Source organism: Saimiri boliviensis, chromosome 2, assembly GCF_048565385.1.
Source record: "Saimiri boliviensis isolate mSaiBol1 chromosome 2, mSaiBol1.pri, whole genome shotgun sequence".
Taxonomy (NCBI): Eukaryota; Metazoa; Chordata; class Mammalia; order Primates; family Cebidae; genus Saimiri; species Saimiri boliviensis.
The window spans coordinates 75667275-75688389 of NC_133450.1; the positions used below are offsets into that span (position 1 = coordinate 75667275).

Here is a 21115-nt window from a genome sequence, read left to right on the forward strand (position 1 = left end):
ACCATCCTGGTCAACTTGGTGAAACCCCGTCTCTACTAAAAAATAAAAAAAATTAGCTGGGCATGCTGGCGTGTGCCTGTAATCCCAGCTACTCAGGAGGCTGAGGCAGAAGAATTGCCTGAACCCAGGAGGCGGAGGTTGCGGTGAGCCGAGATCGCGCCACTGCACTCCAGCCTGGGTAAGAAGAGCGAAACTCTGTCTCAAAAAAAAAAAAAAAAAAAAAAACAAAGGCAGGGTGGTGGGGTGATCTGGCTTGCTGTGGGCAACTTGAAGGTATGAAAAGAGTTCAGAATTCACAGGCAGCAAATGAGGCAGTTCTGGCCTCACTATGCCCCTAAGCTTCAGACCAACCCACATAGCCATCAATCAACAGATACTTGCATGTGGATATCCTACAAGCATTTCGGACTCACATCCAAAAGTATTTCTCCTCCGTCATTTATCCTATCAACTTTACCTCCTTCACCTGTGACACCCAACTTAACAAATAGCCCAGGGCAAGACACTAGGACGTACCTCTCCCTTTATCTCCATGTCTTCTCAATCACCAAATTCTTCTACCAATCTTTTAGATCCATGTCCTCCTCCCCATTTCTTCTGCCACAGTTCAAGTCCTCACTGTCCCTGAGTTGTTACTGTAGATGAGGCATCCCTTCCCCAAACCATGGCCTGCAGGCCGCATGCGTTCCCCTGAGGCCATTTATCCGGTCCCCTGCCGCACTTCAGGAAGGGGCACCTCTTTCATTGGTGGTCAGTGAGAGGAGAACTGTATGTGGCAGCCCTCCAACGGTCTGAGGGACAGTGAACTGGCCCCCTGTGTAAAAAGTTTGGGGACGCCTGCTGTAGATGGTCTAACAGGTCTCCTGGCTTCCACCTCTTGCCCTGTTTCAACACGTCTGCCGCCCTACCAGCCACCACAGAGAGCTTTCTAAAACAGAAAGTGTATGTCATTGCCCCGTTTATTATTCATTTGTTCTTTACCCCTGGCATGACAAAGCCCAAAGTCACAAACAGTCCCAATGTATTTGTGATTTGGCCTCTGACCTCTTCTCGCATGTCATCTTTCACCACTCATAACTTCAGCCAAGCCCAAGTTTTGCAGTTCCTTCAATGCCACCTTTGGCTTTGACACTAATGGCTCACTCTTCCTGGAAGTGTCCCCCTTCTTCTACCCTGTGCCTTGCTAAAATTAACTGACCTAGACTCAGCTCAGGCTGGTGTTTTTCCTGGCACCCCTTTTATACCTCCTTTTGATATTTCCATGGTGTCTTGTGCAAACAAGAGGCACTACTCACCCTGAACTGTGTTTGCTCACATGTCTGTTTCCCTTGCCAAACTATGAGCTATGGGGTGGTAGGGACACTGTCCTATTCAGCATTTGATATTAAATATTCACCCAACAAATATCTGAGGACCTACTATATGCCAAATGCTGTAGATATAAAGGGTATAGCAGTGAACAAAGCAAAGACACTCTTTGCTATCAAGAGGAGGTGATATAAATAAATGAGCCTATACATAGAATGAAAAGTGCTATGCAGAAAATTAAAATAAACCATGATACGAAAGTGACTGAACAGACTGGGCACAGTGGCTTACACCTATAATCCCAGTACTTTGGGAGGCCAAGGTGGATGCATCACCTGAGGACGGGAGTTCAAGACCAGCTTGACCAACATGGAGAAACCCTGTCTCTACTAAAAATACAAAATTAGCCAGGCATGGTGGTGCATGCCCGTAATCCAGGCTACTTCGGAGGCTCAGGCAGGAGAATCACTTGAACCCAGGAGGCGGAAGTTGCAGTGAGGTGAGATCGTGCCATTGCACTCCAGCCTGGGCAACAAGAGGGAAACTCCATCTCACAAAAGAAGGAAGGAAGGAGGGAAGAAGGAGGGAAGGAGGGAGGGAGGGAGGGAAAGAAAAAAGAAAGGAAGGAAGAAGGAAAGGAAGAAAAGGAAGGAAGGGAGGGAGGGAGGAAGGGAGAAGGAAAGTGACTGCTTAGGTGCTTTAGATTGGGTATGTCAGGAAGTCCTGTCTGGGGAAGCAACATTGAAGCTGATACATGAAGGCAGGTATTCTGAGTTTTGGAGAGCAGAGCACTCCAGTAAGGAAGACTACCAGAGCAAAGGCCGGAAGGGCCAAGGGTCCGTGCGCCTTAGTGTGTGGGAAAGTAGTGAGGATGGAAAGACAGGAAGGCAGGTGCCACATTTAACTTTGCAGGCCAGAGTAGAGTTTTGATTTTATTCCAAGTGTGACACGACTGGAGAGTGACACGATCTGATTTATATGTTTTGAAAGATCACTCTGGGACTGCTACGTGGCCACTGGGCTGTCGAGAAACTGAGGTCCATTTGGAGGAGAGAGACGTTGGTGGCCTGGATAGAGTGGTGACAGTTCTGGAGAAAGTGGATGGATTTGGGTTATGCGGTGAGTTAGATTGGCCAGGATCAAATGACAGGCAGATGAATTACGGTGACCCTGATTTCTGGCTCCATGGAACACTAGGGTAGTTACTGGGGAACCCAGCAGACGCTCAGACGCTTCCAAGCCTTGAGAAGCAGGCCTCGAGAAATCCCTTCTCCCGCCAGGCTTCAGCGTGAGTTAAAATCAGGCAGCCGGAAAACGACAGGCCCAGGCCCGCAGCCTGTGGCCTCGCAGCGCCGGGACGCCCGGACGCCGGGAGAGCGCGGGGACTCTTCAAGCCCGGCGCGGGGGTTTCCGCATCTTACGGGCGGGGCCGGAAGAGGAAGTCGGCGCTGCCGTGGCGGCCCCTGCAGCAGCGGCGGTCCCATCCTAGCCCGGCCAGCCCCTGTCCGGTCCGGTCCGCGGAAGCAGCTTAGCGTCGGGACCCCGAGCGTACCCTGCCGAGTGAGCCGCGCCGCGCCGCCCCACCCGGCTCCCACCAGCCCGATGGGGCCGCAGCGGCGGCTGCCCCGTGCCGCGGCCGCGCTGCTGTTGGGCTTCCTGCTCCCGCTGGTAAGGGGGCGGAGGGCGCGCAGGCCTCCCAGGGGCTGGGCGGGGCCGGGGCCAAGCCCGGGGCTCCCTTCCCCTTCTCCCCACCCCGGCCCCCCGCCCGGCCTCCCCTCTGCCGGCGCCTGCTTGGCTAGCTCTCGCGCTCCCCTTTCCTCTCCTCCCCTTCCCATTACTCACCTCTTTCTTTCCAGCCTCCCCTTTCCCCCAACTTTTTTGCCCCCAACTCGGTTCCCAACGGTTGAAGTCCGGCGAAATACCTACCCCAAAAAGATCAGAGGCGCCCCTTAGATTACATTGACCTTGGTGCTTCTCAATAGTTGCTCACTGTCCCAGCGTGTTTTAAATTGACCTCTGGATTTTATTGTCTGAGCCTTCCTTACCGCTTCATACTCCTGGGAAGAAGAAAAAAATCATACAAGAAGCCAGGGTGTTTAGCGGTTCCAGGACTGCACTTTAATTGCAATAAATTAAAGACACAGATGTCTTTTTAAATTTTCCTTCCCACACTGTAGTTCCTGCTTCGCCTTAGGGCTCATTTGATTCTGTTATGAGGGTTTTTTTGTGGGGGCGGCCGGGGAGGGTTGTTTTGTAATAGCAGTAATTTAAAATAAGTTTTAAAAGAAGACACCAAAATGTAATGCCTTTAGTTGTTTTCAGTTTTCTGCCTAATATAAAGGGTTGGGTGGGGAGGGTCGGTTAAATGTAAGTAACAAATAACGTGTTCATAGGTTTGTTTTCATAATTACAGAGAAGTAACAGTGTTTTAAAATTCGGCCTCAAGTAATTTGAGCTTCAGTGTGGGAGGGAGGTTGTCAGGAACCTGGTGTTTCAGTTTTTGTTTCTGGTAACTTTCACTTAGGGAGTTTCAGGTTGGAAACTTACGAACGTTACTTATACAGAATTGGTATAGTGTAAACCTGTTTTGTTCTATTAGAATGTGTGATTTCTTTGAAAGACAATGTTTTGCGGACTCTCCAGTTAAAAGGGTTAGTATTAATGAATATATGCAATACAAAAGTGTCTTTAATATTTATTGAAAAACCAAAATCTAAGCCAAAAAGTAAGTGCCTTTTGGTGTATTCATAACTTTGATAGGCAACATGAGGAACCTGAGAGAATGTGTCTAAAAATTGCTGGGGGAGGGGAGTACGATATAAAAAGAGCAACAAAATAGCAGTGTTAGTCTGAGTTTTTAAAGGTGTTTACTGTGTAATACAGACATATAATACTTATGTCCAAAAGATATTCAGATGCTATGTAGATGTATGCAAAACTATAACCTAGATATAAAACTTCCCAAAGTGTTTTTGTGCTCATTTTCATTTGAATCTCTTGAGCTGATTTTAAGAATGAATATTAAAAAAGAATGAATAATATATCACATTCATACTAATCCTTTCTCAACATAAATTAATAGCTTAGTGGTACATCAGTTCCTCATAAACTCACATTGAAATTCTTCTTAAAATCCCTGAGCCCTCTCAATAGAAAACTCTACTTAAGTAGACTTGTTGTATTATTTCACAGCCTTCACAAATCTAAAGATCATCCCTGTCCTAAATTGTATCTAGGCTGTGTCCCACATTCTGGATTTTAGGCTTTTTATATTGCACCTTTGTACTTTGTTGTACCTCACCATGGTAATCTCGGCTTGTATACTTCTCGGTCCTGGGGTTGTCGTGAGGATTAAGTAACGTTCTTCTACTCTGCAGATATTTGGTATACATCTTATTATATGGTAGATACTGTCCTGATGACTGAGTAAACTGACAAGATCTGTTTAAATTGTAAGGATCTTTTTTTGATACCAGCTAGTAGCTAGATTTTTCTATTTCTTGTCGATTTCTTTATGGATTTTTTTTCTTCCTGTTTCCTCCTTCCTTTAATTTCTTAAGGTGGTCTTTCTCATTCCTTTCATGTTTTGAGAACTTGAGCAGATCTGGTTTCCTTTTCCTCAGCTTGAGCTCTCTTTTCTCCTTTCTGGATACCTAGTTCCTTTCCTGCAACTCTGAAGTCTTTTACCATTTTCTCCTTAAAGCCCTTTGTTTATTCCTCTTCCCTAATTTTGTAGCTCCAGGTAGCCTTTCTGAGTTCATCTGATTAGTGATGCCAGCTCAGTCATTTCATTTCTCCTCTCTGGGCTCTTGAAACTGGCACTACTTCTCCTTAGTCCAGTGTAATAACAGGGCCAACATCCTCTTCTGTAATAGAAGTTGCACATAGTTTTCAGAAACCACTGGCACATCCATGTGGAAGAGGCAGGGGAATTAGTATTGGAAAGGCTCTTAAAGATCATTTAGCCTACCCTCCTCATTATGATCATCTTCACATCAGTGTGACCTCACTGTGTATTTTAAACTCAAGCTACAGCACGTCTGGCTGTTTTAATATTTTTTGAATCCATTGGGTCTAGAAATAAAATGAATGCCTAGCAGGTAGTTAACTGTGTCTTGACCTTGCCATAATTACATTTTATTTTTATTTATTTATTTATTTATTTATTTCTGAGATAGAGTCTCACTCTGTTGCCCAGTCTGGAGTGCAATGAGGCAATCTCGGCTCACTGCAACCTCCGCCTCCTGGGTTCAAGTGATCCTCCTACCTCAGCCTCCCGAGTACCTAGGATTACAGGTGCCCACTACCACATCTGGCTAATTTTTGTACTTTTAGTAGAGATGGGATTTTACCATGTTGCCCAGGCTGGTCTCGAATTCCTGACCTCAGGTGATCTGTCTGCCTAGTGCTGGGATAACAGGTGTGAGCCACCATGCCCGACTATCATAACTACATTTTACACCTCTCCTTCCCCAGTTCAACCCTGGTCCTGGGCCCCAGTGGTCAGACCTTTATTTCACAGTGTGGATCCAGTCATGGGATTCTGCTTCAAAGAAAATGGGTGATGTTTATTCTGGCTCTGTCTTTTTACTTTATTTTTATTTTATTATTTATTAATTTATTTTGAAATTGAGTTTCACTCTTGTCGCCCCGGTTAGAGTGCAATTGTGAGATCTCTGCTCACCTCAACCTCCACCTCCCGGGTTCAAGCTGTTCTCCTGCCTCAGCCTCCTGAGTAGCTGGGATTACAGGCATGCGCCACCACACCCGGCTAATTTTGTGTTTTTAGTAGAAACGAGGTTTTTCCGTGTTGGTCAGGCTGGTCTCAACGCCCTACCTCAGGTGATCCACTGCCTTGGTCTCCCAGAGTGCTGGGATTATAGGCATGAGCCACCATGCCTGGCAGCTCTGTCTTTCTAAATTGCTCCAAAGTTCTCTGAAGAATCCTGAGTCTTCCTCACAGTGTCTTTTTTTTTTTTTTTTTTTTGAGTGGAGTCTTACTCTGTCACCCAGGCCAGAGTGCAGTGGCATGACCTGAGCTCACTGCAACCTCTGCCTCCCAGGTTCAAGCGATTGACTGCCTCAGCCTCCCAAGTAGCTGGAACTACAGGTGCCTGCCACCATGCCTGGCTAATTTTTGTATTTTTAATAGAAACGGGGTTTCACCATTTTGGCCAGGCTAGTCTTGAGCTCCTGACCTCATGATCTGCCTGCCTCAGCCTCCCGAAGTGCTGGGATTACAGGTGTGAGCCACCATGCCGGGCTCCTCACAGTGTCTTTATGAAAGTTCTGTTTGAGAGGCTGAGGTGAGAGGATTGCTTGAGGCCAGGAGTTTGAGACCAGCTTGGTCAACATAGCAAGACCCGACTTCTACAAAAAATTAAAAAATCAGCTGAGCATGGTGATTTAGGTCTCTATTCCCAGCTACTACTTGGGAGGCTGAGGTAGGAGGATCACTTAAGCCCGGGAGTTTGAGGCTGCAGTGAGCTATGATCATGCCACTGTACTCCATCCTGGGTGACAGAAAAGACTGTGTTTGTCTTAAAACACACACACACAAATAGTTTTGTTGATTTTTTTTCCTTCAAAGAATGTGAAGTAGAATATAGCTGCATCTTGAACTTCATACAATGAAATGATAATCAGGATCCCCAGTAGAAAAATCTGTTGCTGAAAATTTGCATTCCTTTTGTATACTACACCAACTCAAAGAATCTTCAGTTCTTTCTCTTCTGCTCTCTTCTCTCAACCTCCAGCAGAAAGTAGGTGTGTTCTGCTACCCAGGCAGTCAGAAGTCTGCTGAGCTGCTGTGCTTTGGAATGAATTGTGTCCCCCCACCCCTGACAGCCCCACCCCAAATTCATATGGTGAAGCCATAGCCCCCAAAGTATTGGTATTTGGAGATGGGTCCTTCAAGGGATCATTAGGTTTAAGTGAGGTCATTAAGATGGGACTCTCATGATAGGATTAGTACCCTTTTAAGAAAAGACATCAGGCTGGGTGCAGTGGCTCATGCCTGTATTCCCAGCACTTTGGGAGGCCACGGCAGGTGGATCATGGGATCAGGAGTTTGAGACCAGCCTGGCCAACATGATGAAACCTCGTCTCTACTGCAAATACAAAAATTAGCCAGGCATAGTGGCGGGTGCCTCTAATCCCAGCTACTCGGGAGGCTGAGGCAGGACAATCACTTGAACCTGGGAGGCAGAGATTGCAGTGAACTGAGATTGTGCCTCTGCACTCCAGCCTGGGCAACAGAGCAAGACCATGTCTTGAAAAAAAAAAAAAAAAGAAGAAGAACAAGAGGAAGAGAAAGATACCAGAGAGCGTTCTCTCTCTTTGCCATGTGCAGACACAGTGAAAAGGTAACTATAAGCCAGGAAGAGAGCCTTCACTGGAAACTGGCCCACCTGGCACCTTGGTCCAGAACTGTGAGAAAATAAATTTCTGTTGTTTAAACCACCCAGTTTGTGGTACTTTGTTATGGAGCCTGAGGTGACAAAGACATTCTAGATTTATTACATTCCTCCTTTTAACTTTCAGGTTCTTCAAAATTTTTCTTTTACCTTGCCTCTGAGCTGTCTGTGAATTTCCACATCCCGTTGACTCTTTTCTAAGTTACTGATGGCCATATATCTCTTTCCCAAAATGCAACACCTATAATCTCCTTGGAAACTCAAAAAATCCTGAGAAGATTCAGGAAAATTATGACTTATCCTAGATCATATAGAAAGTCATGAAAAATATGACTAGAACTAAGGTCTTTTGTTATTGTTCCACTAAATTGTGCAGTAATTTTTTTCTTATTAATGTAATATAAATATGTATGTTTTAATAGAGATAGAATCTTGCTATGTTGCCCAGGCTGGTCTTAAACTCTAGGGATCAAACAGTCCTTTCCCCTCAGCCTCTCATAATGCTAGAATTACAGGTGTGAGTCACCATACACAGCCAATAATTTTTTTCTGATCAATAATGGGCCACAAGACTGATAGGATAAATTTGTTAACTTTATGAGGCTTAAAAATAGGAAACGTTGGCCAGGTATGGTGGCTCATGCATGTAAGCCCAGCACTTTGGGAAGCTGAGGCACGAGAATTTCTTGAGACCAGATGTTTGAGACCAGGCTGGGCAATACAGTAAGACCCTGTCTTTAAAAAAAATTTAAAAATTAACTGGGTACAGTGGCTCATGCCTGTAGTCCCATCTACTCAAGAGGGTCAGGTGAAATCACACAGGAGTTGAAGGCAGCAGTGAGCTATGACCCTGCCACTGTTCTGCAGCCTGGGTGACAGATCCTGTCAATAGACAGATAGATAGATAGATATGCTTATTATATATTCAATCAATTGTTAAAAATCACCTGAAATTTTGCCTATTTATGAAAATCCAAACCATAAAGTCTCTAAGTGTAGGCCCTCGCTCCAGATATTAAATTTTTTATTTTTCATTTTTATTTTTATTATTTATTTATTTATTTTGAGATGCAATTTCGCTCTTGTTGCCCACATTGGAGTGCAGTGGCATGATCTTGGCTCATTGCAACCTCTGCCTCCCCAGTTCAAGCTATTCTCCTGCCTCAGCCTCCCAGGTACCTGGGGTTACAGGCATGTACCAGCATGCTGGCTAATTTTGTATTTTTAGTAGAGACAGGGTTTCTCCCAAGTGATCCAGGTGACTCACCTCGGCCTCCCAAAGTGCTGGGATTACAGGCATGAGCCACCACACCCAGCCAACATTTTTTTTTAAAGTTGATTGCCTTTAGGCCAGAATTTGCCAAGCTTTACCATGCTCTGTTGTTTTAAATCTGTTCTGGCTTATGCATTTATGTTACTTGCCTGGCCTTGCAGGCATTTGAGTGTGTAAATTCTAATGTAAATCATAAATTCTGTAAACTTGAGATATATTTTTAAGTAGGAACATTGTTTAGAGAAAACCAGGAAGAAGGCTGGATCTAGGTAACAAGTGGCATACAAGCCCTGTGAAGCAGGATCTCTACCTAACTTATTCTCTGCTGTCTCCTCTATATCTTACAGACTGCAGAGTATTGAATGAAAGAATGAATGAATAGCTGCCTTGTCTTCTCTCACATCCTTTTACCCCTGAGCCTGTGCATTCTATGTTGCCAGATTGTCCAGATGGAAGGAATGATTCTGTTCATGCTTTTCCTGTGGCCCACAGACAACTTTGATTCCCTGTAAATCCCTATTTGATGTCCTAGCTCCAACTTAATCACTATTTAAGTAATTATTCATAATATCTGTAAATGTAATTATAGTCACTTTCAGGGCATCATTTCTACAAACCTTGAATACTGGAAGCAGGAATAGAAACAATGTATGTTGTCTTGATTATATAAGTTATTAGGGAGGAAAAAGTGAATGGTCAGAAAGATTTTAGGCCTGACTTTGGAACATGTGTCGTTCAAATAATCTCAACTCTGCCTTTCCTGTAGGAGCTCCTTTCAACTCTTTCATTGTGTTGCTGTTGGCTTAAAACTGATGCCTGTGTAAAAGAGAAAGATATTTGTAAAGAAAGGGATATCTCTTACATTGCTATGGTATAAGGGCAGGTGACTGTTGCTCCTTCAGATTTACAGTGATTACACTGTAACTTTATATATTCTGGTTTATGAATATAGATTTTTTTAAAATTGCTAGTTCTCATTCTAACAAAAAAGTTGTTTATTAACAACATTTGTCCCCAAGCCTTCCTTATATTTGGTATCTAAAAATAGAAACATGCATAGTTTAATTTGTACATTTTATTTTATTTTTGAGATGGAATTTTGCTCTTATTGCCCAGGCTGGAATGCAATGGCATGATCTCAGCCCACTACAACCTTCACCTCCTGGGCTCAAGCAATTCTCCTACCTCAGCCTCCCTAGTAGCTTGGATTGCAGGCATGCACCACCATGCCTGGCTAATTTTGTATTTTTAGTAGAGACAGGGTTTCTCCATGTTGATCAGGCTGGTCTCAAACTCCCAACCTCAGGTGATCCACCTACCTCCGGCCTCCCAAAGTGCTGGGATTACAGGCATGAGCCACCATAGGCCCAGCCTATTTGTACATTTTATAAAGAAAGATTACAAAGGGGTTAATTGGAGAGAAAGAGAGAGAGTTATAGTCACTTTCACATATTATCTTTTTAAATTGAAGACATAGACATAAGTATATCTAAAGGAAAACAATACAAATAACACGAACCAGGTTTAACTGACAGACTGTGGAGGTGAGTGGTGAAAGTAGGACCCAGTGACACATCCACAGAAGAGTTCCGAATAAACTCAGGAAAAGAATGGGAGAACTGCTTGCCTAAACACAAATGTCTGTGCCATCAGACTGCAGATGCATTGTGACTGTAATCTCTTGAGAAAACTCCTAAGAGGACCCCTGTACTATCTAGAAGACTACTATTCATAATGAAGTCTATAACCATGTACTCTGGATCAACATCAGAGCATCACCTGAAAGCTTGTTAGAAATGCATAATCATGCCAGGAATAGGTACAAATCTTGGCTCACTGCAACCTCCGCCTCCCGGGTTCAAGCAGTTCTTCTGCCTCAGCCTCCTGAGTACCTGGGACTATAGGCACATGCCACCATGCCTGGCTAATTTTTGTATTTTTAGTAGAGACAGGGTTTCACCATATTGGCCAGGCTGGTATGGAACTTCTGACCTCATGATCTGCCTGCCGTGGCCTTCCAAAATGCTGGGATTACAGGAGTGAACCACCATGCCTGGTTTTTTTGAGGGGGGCGGGTTGGAGGGATGGAGTTTCACTCTTGTTTCCCAGGCTGGAGTGCAATGGGATGGTCTGGGCTCACTGCATCCTCCACCTTCGAGGTTCAAGTGATTCTCCTGCCTCAACCTCCTTCCACCATGCCTGGCTAATTTTTATATTTTTAGTAGAGATGGGGTTTCACCATGTTGGCCAGGCTGGTCTCGAAGTCCTGACCTCAGGTGATCGGCCCATCTCACCCTCCCAAAGTGCTGGGATTACAGGTGTGAGCCACCGTGACTGGCCAGAGTTGTCATTGCTTTAGATTTTCAGAAATCTTTTAATACTTGTCATACTAAAAGCTATTTAGTAGAAAAGTGATCAGAGGAATAGGCAACATTAAGATAGATTTAAACATTAAAATTCTTCTTTTTTTTTTTTTTTTAATTGAGACAGAGTCTCACTTTGTCTCCCAGGCTGGAGTGCAGTGGTGCAATCTCAACTCACTGCAACCTCCACCTCCTGGGTCCAAGCAATTCTCAGACCTCAGCCTCCCAAGTAGCTGGGATTATAGGCACTTGCCACCATGCGTGGCTAATTTTTGTATTTTTAGTAGAGACGGGGTTTCCCCATGTTGACCAGGCTGGAAACATTAAAATTCTTTAATTTGAAAAGAAAATGATATGGAATATGATGGAAGTCAGTTTATCTGGACAAAGTAGATTAAAATTGTTCATGAGATTCTAGAATACCATAACAGGTACCTCATAAAGTTAGAGAAAAAGAAAGTATAACTTGACAGTATGGGCTAGTAAACTTGCTTCCCTTGTGTGTAAGGATAAAATAATACACTGAATATAAAGCGTATTATTTGATCCTGTTATGAGATTGATATGATGGCCCTGGAGGACTCTTGATTCGAAGACCAGTCTGAAGGAATTTGCCTGTAAAAGGAAGAATTGGGATGAGCAGTGAGGACCAATTGTAATAGGAAAGGAGTTCCATGAGCCCTGGAGTCCTAGAATTAGGAACATTTAGAAGAATATAAGGCAAGAATTTAGGATGTGGGAGGAGCTGATTGGTTATTAGAGGAATTTGAGAAATGGTAGGAAGCCCCAGGCCAATATTGTAGAAGGGATGGAGTTAGCAACTAATGCAGAGAAATATGTGATCATTATTAAAACTGGAGTGTGATTGTTGGTCACTGAGAAAGAGATGCCTGGGGATCTAGCTGTGTAAAGGGACTAGATGTGAGAGCAGATTTGAAAGACTGCTGATCTCTTTTAGGGAGCTCAGTTCTAGCCCTGAGACCGACTGACCTCATCCTTTTGATCATTTTGGGTCTGTTTAATCTATAAGATGAACAGACTAGATTATGTTATTTCTAAATCCCTTCTACCCCTTAAACAGTTTTTTTCTATTGAGAATGATATCTAACTATGTTGCCCAGGCTAATTTCAAATCCTGGCCTCATGCAATCTTCCAACCTCAGCTTCCCAATGTGCTAGGATTCCAGGCATGAGCTACCATGCCCAGCTTCTTTTAGCTTTTGATATTAAGCTTTTTACTAAAATAATTTTTTTTTAAGATTTTTAATGAAGTCATAGAGGACCAGATCACAGTTGATTACAAAGAAAAATTCAAACCAGGCTCAGTGGCTCATACTTGTAATCCCAGCACTTTGGGAGGCCAAGGTGGGCGGATCACCTGAGGTCAGGAGTTCGAGACCAGCCTGGCATACCCCATCTCTTTAAAAAAAGAGATGGAGAAACCCCATCTCTTTTTTTTTTTTTTTAAAGAAAGAAAGAAAAATTCAGGCATTCTGGACCATGTCTCTAACTTGGAAGGTGAAAAGAAAGGGCCTTTGTCAAATGATATAATAGTAGCATGAGTGGACCACCGAATTTGGCACTTGTAATGTTTTCAACAGACACTAACTTTCAAGACCATTTTCTATATGCTTCCCAACTTAATTGACACAGCACTGTGGTTTCCACTGTTCTGTTCTTTTATAGCTTTGTTACTCAAGGTATGGTCCATTGACCAGCAGCATCAGCATCATCTAGAAGCTTATTACAAATGCAGAATATCAGGCCAAGCATGATGGCTCATACCTGTAATCCCAGCACTTTGAGAGGCTGAGGTGGGAGGATCACTTGAGGCCAGGAGTTTGAGACCAGCCTGGGTACCATGGTGAGATCTTTTCTCCTATAAGTACTGTTCCAATAGCAGTGGTTCTCAAACTTTAACTGATATCAGAATCTCCAGAAAGGCTTGTTAAAACATAAATTGGCCAGAACTTCTCTGATTCAGTAGGTCTGGAATGGGGCCCGAGAATTGCTTTTTTTTTTTTTTTTTTTTTTTTTAATGAGATAGGGTCTCCTGTCACCTAGGCTGGAGTGCAGTAGCATGGTCATGGCTCCCTGCAGCCTCAACCTCAAAGGCTCAAGCAATCCTTTCACCTCAGCCTCTAGAGTAGCTGGGACTATAGGTACACACCACTATACCCAGCAATTTTTTTTTTTTTTTTTTTAAAGAAACAGGGTTTCTCCATATTGCCCAGACTGGTCTCGAACTCCTGGCCTCAAGTGGCCCTCCTGCATCAGCCTCCCAAAGGATTGGGATTAGAGGCGTGAGCTACCATGGCCATCCAGATTTGCATTTTTAATACCTTAAGAACTATTAAAGTTTTCCCTAGGAAGTCTTTGACTTTAATTACATCCTGTTCATGATTATCTGTTTCAGGTTTACTTTTAATCTCCCCAGTAAGACTTTACTTTCTTTCTTGTTTTGCTAATTTTTTTTTTTTTATAATGGGGTTTCACCATATTGGCCAGGCTGGTCTCGAACTCCTGACCTCGTGATTCATCCGCCTAGGCCTCCCAAAGTGGTGGGATTACAGGTGTGAGCCACCTTGACCTGCCACTTTCTTGTTTTGTGTTCTTTTTTCAGCAGCTTTGTTGACATATAATTTGCATACCGAACAATCTATCCATTTAAAATATACAGGTCAATAAGTATGTTCACAGATACATGCAACTATCAACTATCACCACAGCCAACTTTGTAACATTTTCATCATCAGCAAAAGAAACTCAATAGATGACACACTGAGGAATTTTAGGGGAGTGAAACTGTTTATTACGATGCTGTAATGATGGACATGTGTCATTTTACACTTAACAAAACCCATAAGATGTACAACACCAAATGAACCTTAAAGGAAACTGTGGGCTTTGGATGATAATGATGTGTCAATGGAGGTTCATCGGTTGTAACAAATGTACTACTTTGCTTTAGGATATTGATAGTGGGAGAGGCTACACATGTGTAGGATAAGAGGATATATTGAAACTCTGTATTCTCTGCTTAATTTTGCTGTGAGCCTAAAACTGCTCTCAAATAAAGTCTTAAAGAAAGAAGTCCAGGCGTTGTGGCTCACACCTATAATCCCAGCACTTTGGGATGCCAAGACCAGTGGATCACCTGAGGTCAGGAGTTCAAGACCAGCCTGGCCAACATGGCAAAACCCCATCTCTACCAAAAATACAGAAATTAACCAGGCATGGTGGTGTGCACCTGTAATCCCAGCTACTCAGGAGGCTGAGGCAGGACGATCCCTTGAACATGGGAAATAGAGATTGCAGTGAGCTGAGATCACGCCATTGCACTCCAGGCTGGGCTTCAGCATGAGACTCTTTCCAAAAAAAAAAGGAACAAAGAAAGGAAGGAGGGAGGGAGGGAACCTCATACGCTTTACCTGTACCCGTTATTTCCACATCCCACCAGGACCCAAGTAACCACTAATCTTATCACCATTAATCTTTTGTAGTTCTTTTACATTGCACAAGTGTTTGGCAAGGTGCTAGATATATTTATTAAGAGCTTAATATGTGTTAACAATTGCATCATCTAATTTAATCCTTATCATAACTGTGAGGTCTGAGTGTTTATTGTTATCTCAAAGCTGAGGATATTGAAACTTAAGATAGGTTAAATCACTTATAACCAGTAAATGGTGAAACTAGCATTGTATCCTTGGATTATCATTTTAAAACTCATGCTCTTAACCTTTGTACCATAATGTCTATTTTAGTAAGCTGAATTTTTGAAGCTATGCAATATCTATGAGAAATTTTACTAAGATATTTAAAATGTAATGGAAAGGCTTAATTTGTTGGGGCATGCTCCATGCTGGCTCCCTCACAAAATTTGCTGTATATTATTTTAATAGCTTCTTTGTGTATCTCTCCACATTTTTCTTCAAGCTCATATAAATGTACAGATACATTGTAGGGGCTTCTTGAGGGGTTATTATATAAAATGAGGATTATACTATAAATATCTAAAACAACTTATCTCACTATGGACATCTTCTATTTTTTTTCTCTCTTTTTTTTGAGACGGAGTTTCGCTCTTGTTACCCAGGCTGGAGTGCAATGGCGCGATCTCGGCTCACCGCAACCTCCGCCTCCTGGGTTCCAGCAATTCTCCTACCTCAGCCTCCTGAGTAGCTGGGATTACAGGCACGCGCCACCACGCCCAGCTAATTTTTTGTATTTTTAGTAGAGACAGGGTTTCACCATGTTGACCAGGATGGTCTCGATCTCTTGACCTCGTGATCCACCCGCCTCGGCCTCCCAAAGTGCTGGGATTACAGGCTTGAGCCACCGCGCGCGGCCTTTTTTCTCTCTTTTTAATTTTTTTTATTTATTTTTTATTGTTGGTTCATTTGTTATTTTATGGATATCTTCTGTTTCTGGACATAGACCTAGCTCTTTCTTCTGAGTAGCTGTGTACTGTGCATATCATAATGCAACAGGTACCTTATTGGTAGAGGTTGGGTTTTTTTGCTATTACATATAATATTGCAGTGAATATACGTATACCTTTATTTTTGTGCTTTTGCGTACTATATATATAGATAAGAATTGGAGGATTCCATGTATTAAAATTTTTGATAGATGCTGCTAATTATTTATTAAAAAGGTTGTACCGCTTGAACAGCAGCATGCGCAGTTAGGACCCAGATCCTGATCTGGGTACCTTTCCTCTCCTCAAGGAACTTAATAGAATGGCTGGATCTGGATATGTAGCAGATAAAGGACAAAGTCAGCCTAGGATACCTTGTGCCAAAAAAAAAAAAGAAGTCCTCAAAGATGAATGAAATCTTTGTTTTTTTTGTGTGTTTTTTGTTTTGTGTTTTTGTTTGTTTGCTTTTTACTGCTCAGAGTAAGACTGTGCCTATAGAAGGGTTTTTTGTTTTGTTTTGTTTTGTTTTGTTTTGTTTTGTTTAAGGTGGTGTCTAACTCTGTCACCCAGGCTGTAGTGCACTGGCATGATCTTGGCTCACTGCAACCTCCACTTCCCGGGTTCAAGTGATTTTCCTGCCTCAGCCTCCCGAGTAGCTAGGATTACAGGTATCCACCACCACACCCAGCTAAGTTTTGTGTTTATAATAGAAACAAGGTTTCACCATGTTGGTCAGGCTGTTCTGAAACTCCTGACCTCAAGTGATCCACCGCCATGGCCTCTCAGAGTGCTGGGATTACAGGCATAAGCCGCTTCATCTGGCCTAATTTTTATATTTTTAGTAGAGATGGGGTTTCGCCATGTTGGCCAGGCTGGTCTGGAACTCCTGACCTCAGGTTATCCACCCATCTCAGCCTCCCAAAGTGCAAGTGTTACAGGTGTGAGTCTTGTATAAAGGATACAAAGAATCAGCTAGAAGAGGCTCTAAATGACCAAATTTGGTTTGGATATCAAACAAATCACTGTAATTATACCTGAATTTTTTAAAACATAATTTCATCTCTATTGATACTAAAAGATGGTAGGGGAAAGAGTAGAGCTCTTTTAAAAAGAAGGATACAGCCGGCGCTGTGGCTCATGCCTGTAATCCCAGCACTTTGGGAGGCCGAGGCGGGTGGATCACTTGTCAGGAGTTCAAGACCAGCCTGGCCAACATGATGAAACACCCTATCTACTAAAAATACAAAAAAACGAGTTGGGCATGGTGGCAGTCGCCTGTAGTCCCAGCTACTCTGGAGGCTAAAGCAGAAGAATCGCTTGAACCCAGGAGGCAGAGGTTGCAGTGAACCGAGATCATGCCATTGCACACCAGCCTGGGCAACAATAGCGAAACTCCGTATCAAGAGAAAAAAAAATGGAGACTAGCCAGTAAGGGTAGGAGGAAAGACAATATTTAAAAAATTCACCATCTTGTAATCCTCAGTATGATATGGGAAATTGCTTTTAGCCAGGGATCATCATGGAGGCTAATATCCTGGTGAGAAGAAGCTCTTGGGCTGTTCACATGGTGTCATAGATTACTTACTTCTCAAACATAAAAGGGAAAAACATATCTTTACACAGGAGAAATCCTACAGTTACCACCTTAAGCAGATCGTCAAATCAGCAACACTAGTGTAGGAAATCATGGTGTTAATGTGTTATTTTGTTGGATGCAGTAAGAAGTACCCAATTCACTTATGAAACATTCTTTCCAAAAATAAACCCTCCTGTTTATCTGCAGGATTACTTTCTATAGTTAGAATTGAAAATGATTCTACTATATGACCTTCCTTAGGTAGGTTATGTTAGTGACTTGTCTGAGTCCCAGAGCCCTTGTTTTTAAAATAGGGACACTGAATCAGAAAAATGTATGAAAGTAACCTAGCATGTAGTTTGTTATATCGTGAGAATGTAACGTATTAGTTCAGCTCTGCTGTCAGAATCCAGTTATAGCCACCAAATATATAGCTGAATGAAAACTGTATTTCTCTTTTTCTCATCTTATTTTCTTATCTAATTCTATGTAAGGTAGTGGGAAATGAGACAAAGCTTTTCTTTTTTCGGTACTTTAAATTCTGGATTGGTCTTTTTGAATAGGCAGTTGGAGAATGTTGAAAACATGAGCAAGAATAATTTACTTCAAGTTCCAGCTGGTTCTCTTCCAAAGATAGCCCTTAGAAATAATAATGTACTTTTTTTTCTTTGTACTCTAGTTCCTAGTAGAATATGGAAGGTAAGACAGATTGAGGGATTTTGAATATATCTCGTTTTATAGAATATAAACAGTGGCCGGGTGCAGTGGCTCATGCCAGTAATCCCAGCACTTTGGCAAGTCTGGAGTTCAAGACTAGACTGACCTACATGGTGAAACCCCGTCTCTACCAAAAATACAAAACTTCGCCAGGTGTGGTGGCATGTACCTGTAGTATCAGGTAGTTAGGAGGCTGAGACAGGAGAATTGCTTAAATCTGGGAAGTGGAGGTTGCAGTGAGCCCAGATCATGCCACTGCACTCCAGTCTGGGTGACAGAGCAAGACACAGTCTCAAATAAATAAATAAACAAACAAAACAACGAAGCAGTAATTCATAGAAGACTGGAAAGGAGAGTTTCTAGCTGTCAAGGGAGGACTGAAGTTACATCATAGCAAGACTCCTCCCTGGGGTACAACCCTTATATAACAAGTCATAATTGTTATTCCCTTAAGAAAGCAACCTATTTTCCTTGAAGAAGGTATGCTGGGCAATTATGTATAGTTTTAATATTCCTAAGCCTCCTTTTTATTTCCTCAAACAAGATTAAATAAATTCATGGAAGGCCATCCCTCTCAAGGAAATGTGATCAATCCTGTATATAAATAGCTTTATTAATATCCTTAGTTGTTGGAAAGCCAAATCATTGCTGGTTTGAAAGTTATTGTTTGTCTCCTAGACAGCCGCTCAGGAAGCAATCTTGCATGCGTCTGGAAATGGCACATCCAAGGACTACTGCATGCTTTATAACCCTTATTGGACAGCTCTACCAAGTACCCTAGAAAATACAGTAAGTAAATCACAGTTACTATTCATAAACATAAAAATAGCGAAGAAGGCTGGGTACAGTGACTAATACCTGTAATCCGAGCACTTTGGGAGGTCAACATGGGAGGATTGTTTGAGACCAAGTGGTCAAGACCAACTGGGCAACGTACTGACACCCTGTCTCTATTTAAAAAAAAAAAAATTGGCCGGGCGCGGTGGCTCAAGCCTGTAATCCCAGCACTTTGGGAGGCCGAGGCGGGTGGATCACGAGGTCGAGAGATTGAGACCATCCTGGTCAACATGGTGAAACCCCGTCTCTACTAAAAATACAAAAAAATTAGCTGGGCATGGTGGCACGTGCCTGTAATCCCAGCTACTCAGGAGGCTGAGGCAGGAGAATTGCCTGAGCCCAGGAGGCGGAGGTTGCGGTGAGCCGAGGTCGCGCCATTGCACTCCAGCCTGGGTAACAAGAGCGAAACTCCGTCTCAAAAAAAAAAAAAAAAAAAAAAAATTGAAGAAGTGAGAATGAGTGATAATTGTGTTTTATTGTATGAAACCATTGTAATATACGGTTGTTAATAAATAAAATTTTATTGATTTTTCTCATGTTTTTCTCTCTGGGAAAATAGAGAATATTAAATATATAATTCTAAGCCTAGATATTTCTAATTTAAAAGATATTGTCTTAAACCAATATTGATAACTGAGTGCAATATTTATAACTGAATGCATTTAGGATGAAATATGATTTTTATCATGTTAAAAAGACATTTCTTATTTTCAGACTTCCATTAGTTTGATGAATCTGACCTCCACACCACTATGCAATCTTTCTGATATTCCTCCTGTTGGCATAAAGAACAAAGCAGTTGTGGTGCCATGGGGAAGCTGCCATTTTCTTGAAAAAGCCAGAATTGCACAGAAAGGAGGTGCTGAAGCAATGTTAGTTGTCAACAACAGTGTCCTAGTAAGTTATATAAACATTCATAACTTATTTTGAGCTCATAATATGAAATTTCACAGAAATGGAATAAACATCTTTATGTATGGTTTAGAGGCTGGATTTTGAGTAATCTGATAGCAAGATTCTTTGTAAATAATTAAGATCTCATAGGCATTCACTTGGAAAGTTTTTCAGGTTTTCTATTCCTAGAACAGGTAAGACTTTGTTAGGAGCAAATACATATATATGCATATATATAGACATATGTGTATTATACTTAAATAATAGGATATATATCATATTATAAATGCCATGTGTATAGCATTCATCAATTTAAGTTCATGTTAAAAGGATTCAATTTTGAGAACTTACAGAATATTAAGAAAGAATACCTGAAATTTTGTCTTATAACTTAAAGATATAATATTTATATTTAATGGAATAGTATTTTATTCTATAAATAGTAGTTAATAAGTTTTCATAATTTTTTTTTTTTTTTTTAGTTTCCTCCCTCAGGTAACAGATCCGAATTTCCTGATGTGAAAATACTGATTGCATTTATAAGCCAGAAAGACTTTAAAGATATGAAGCAGGTAAATTAGTAATTACATATTAGACAAAGTTTATAAATGGTATATCTCTTTATTTTTAATCGCTGCTATTTAATTTTGAGTGTTACATTTGCTGCATTTGCTAACAAGAGGGTATAAGGCCTATCAAGTTTTTCTTTGGAAAGTACTCACCTCTCATTTGGCACAAAGTGTCTCAAAGCCTGCTATACCTGAGAAAGGATGTTTGTCTTCAGTTCTTTAAAAATCTCTTGTCTCAAGAATGCACTCTAGAAAAAAAGGAAAAAAAAATGTCTTGTCATGTTATTTATTTTAACTTTAAATTCTTGAACAAAATATGATTGTGTGGAACACTGCACTTTCAAGATTTTATAAACCAGAGCATATCATACTTTTGACTAGAGAATATATTACGTCATCAGACCACAATTCTAGTCTTCTTGACTGTCTGATGTATCATATCCATTCCAGAGTAAAATGTGGACTATTGCTTTTACGACTATAGTACAGAGGAAAGTTATTCCTGTGTTTAACTGTTATTTTGCCTTTCAGACTCTAGGAAATAACGTTACTGTGAAAATGTATTCTCCATCGTGGCCTAACTTTGATTATACTATGGTGGTTATTTTTGTAATTGCTGTGTTCACTGTGGCATTAGGTGGATACTGGAGTGGACTAGTTGAATTGTAAGTTTAATTAACTTTAGCATTTTTGTAATAAATGGTTAAATTTTTTTGCAATCATTGTAATTATATAACAA

General features: G+C 41.8%; 1 protein-coding gene across 2 annotated transcripts in view; it reads left to right on the plus strand.

Annotated features, from left to right (window-relative positions):
* Positions 1 to 2510: 2510 nt before the first annotated feature.
* The window catches only part of SPPL2A (signal peptide peptidase like 2A), a 59599-nt gene continuing 40994 nt past the window's right edge, over positions 2511 to 21115 (plus strand). The window contains exons 1-5 of one of the 2 annotated variants that reach the window (XM_074393606.1): positions 2511 to 2976; positions 18755 to 18865; positions 19628 to 19810; positions 20290 to 20379; positions 20908 to 21041. In XM_074393606.1, coding sequence (XP_074249707.1) covers positions 2911 to 2976; positions 18755 to 18865; positions 19628 to 19810; positions 20290 to 20379; positions 20908 to 21041 — 584 coding nt within the window. In that variant the 5' untranslated portion in view covers positions 2511 to 2910. The remainder of the gene's footprint in view (positions 2977 to 18754; positions 18866 to 19627; positions 19811 to 20289; positions 20380 to 20907; positions 21042 to 21115) is intronic. The other variant, XM_039469331.2, reaches the window with a different exon arrangement.